The sequence below is a fragment of the Fukomys damarensis genome, unplaced genomic scaffold (assembly GCF_012274545.1).
Source record: "Fukomys damarensis isolate Sample0158 unplaced genomic scaffold, DMR_v1.0_HiC HiC_scaffold_13, whole genome shotgun sequence".
In the NCBI taxonomy this organism is placed as follows: Eukaryota; Metazoa; Chordata; class Mammalia; order Rodentia; family Bathyergidae; genus Fukomys; species Fukomys damarensis.
The window spans coordinates 34,726,782-34,727,334 of NW_022900925.1; the positions used below are offsets into that span (position 1 = coordinate 34,726,782).

Genomic DNA, 553 nt, shown 5'->3' on the forward strand with positions numbered 1-553 from the left:
ACCCCGAGCCGCGGAAGCCCGACTGCGCGCAGGACAAGAGCGTGTTCGGCGACACGGAGGAGCAGAAGTGCTCCACGCCGGTGTACCCCTGGATGCAGCGGATGAATTCGTGCAACAGTGAGTACCACTCTGCGCCCCCGCGGCCCCCACCCAGGGGCTGGGAGCTAGCGAGCGCCCTCCTCTTCCTCCTCCCCGCGGCTGCTGGGTGGGCGTCTCGGGCACCCAGGACTGAGCTCAGGGCCTCACGCCTAGGGGACGACGAGTGCTTTGCCTCTGACACCCCTCGCCTATTTTCTTTCTTTTTTGCGGGGGTGGGTAGGTGGGCATCTCAGTTAGGAGGACCGGGAAGACAGGGCGCCCTCGCGGGGTCTCCTACGCAGTCCTCTGGGCCGCAGGAGTTGCAAAGTTTGCAAAGTCTCAGCTGCGCAGGGAGCCGGGGGAGCCCACCCGCTCCCCGCGCGCTGGGCCAAGCCAGGATCCCTGCCAGGAAAGGGGCAGGGGCTCAGGGGCTGGTTTTGCTGTCCCTCGAGCCCCCGCCCCCCTCCCCCAGCCC

At 68.0% G+C, this 553-nt stretch overlaps 2 protein-coding genes across 2 annotated transcripts in view; both read left to right on the forward strand.

Moving 5' to 3' along the window:
• Positions 1–553, forward strand: part of Hoxb3 (homeobox B3) — a gene marked incomplete at its 3' end in the record, with an annotated part of 51,987 nt that overhangs the window by 6,811 nt on the left and 44,623 nt on the right.
• Hoxb6 (homeobox B6) overlaps positions 3–553 on the forward strand; it is a gene marked incomplete at its 5' end in the record, with an annotated part of 1,695 nt that continues 1,144 nt past the window's right edge. Inside the window, one exon of the mRNA XM_010620311.1 lies at positions 3–117. Coding sequence (XP_010618613.1) covers positions 3–117 — 115 coding nt within the window. The remainder of the gene's footprint in view (positions 118–553) is intronic.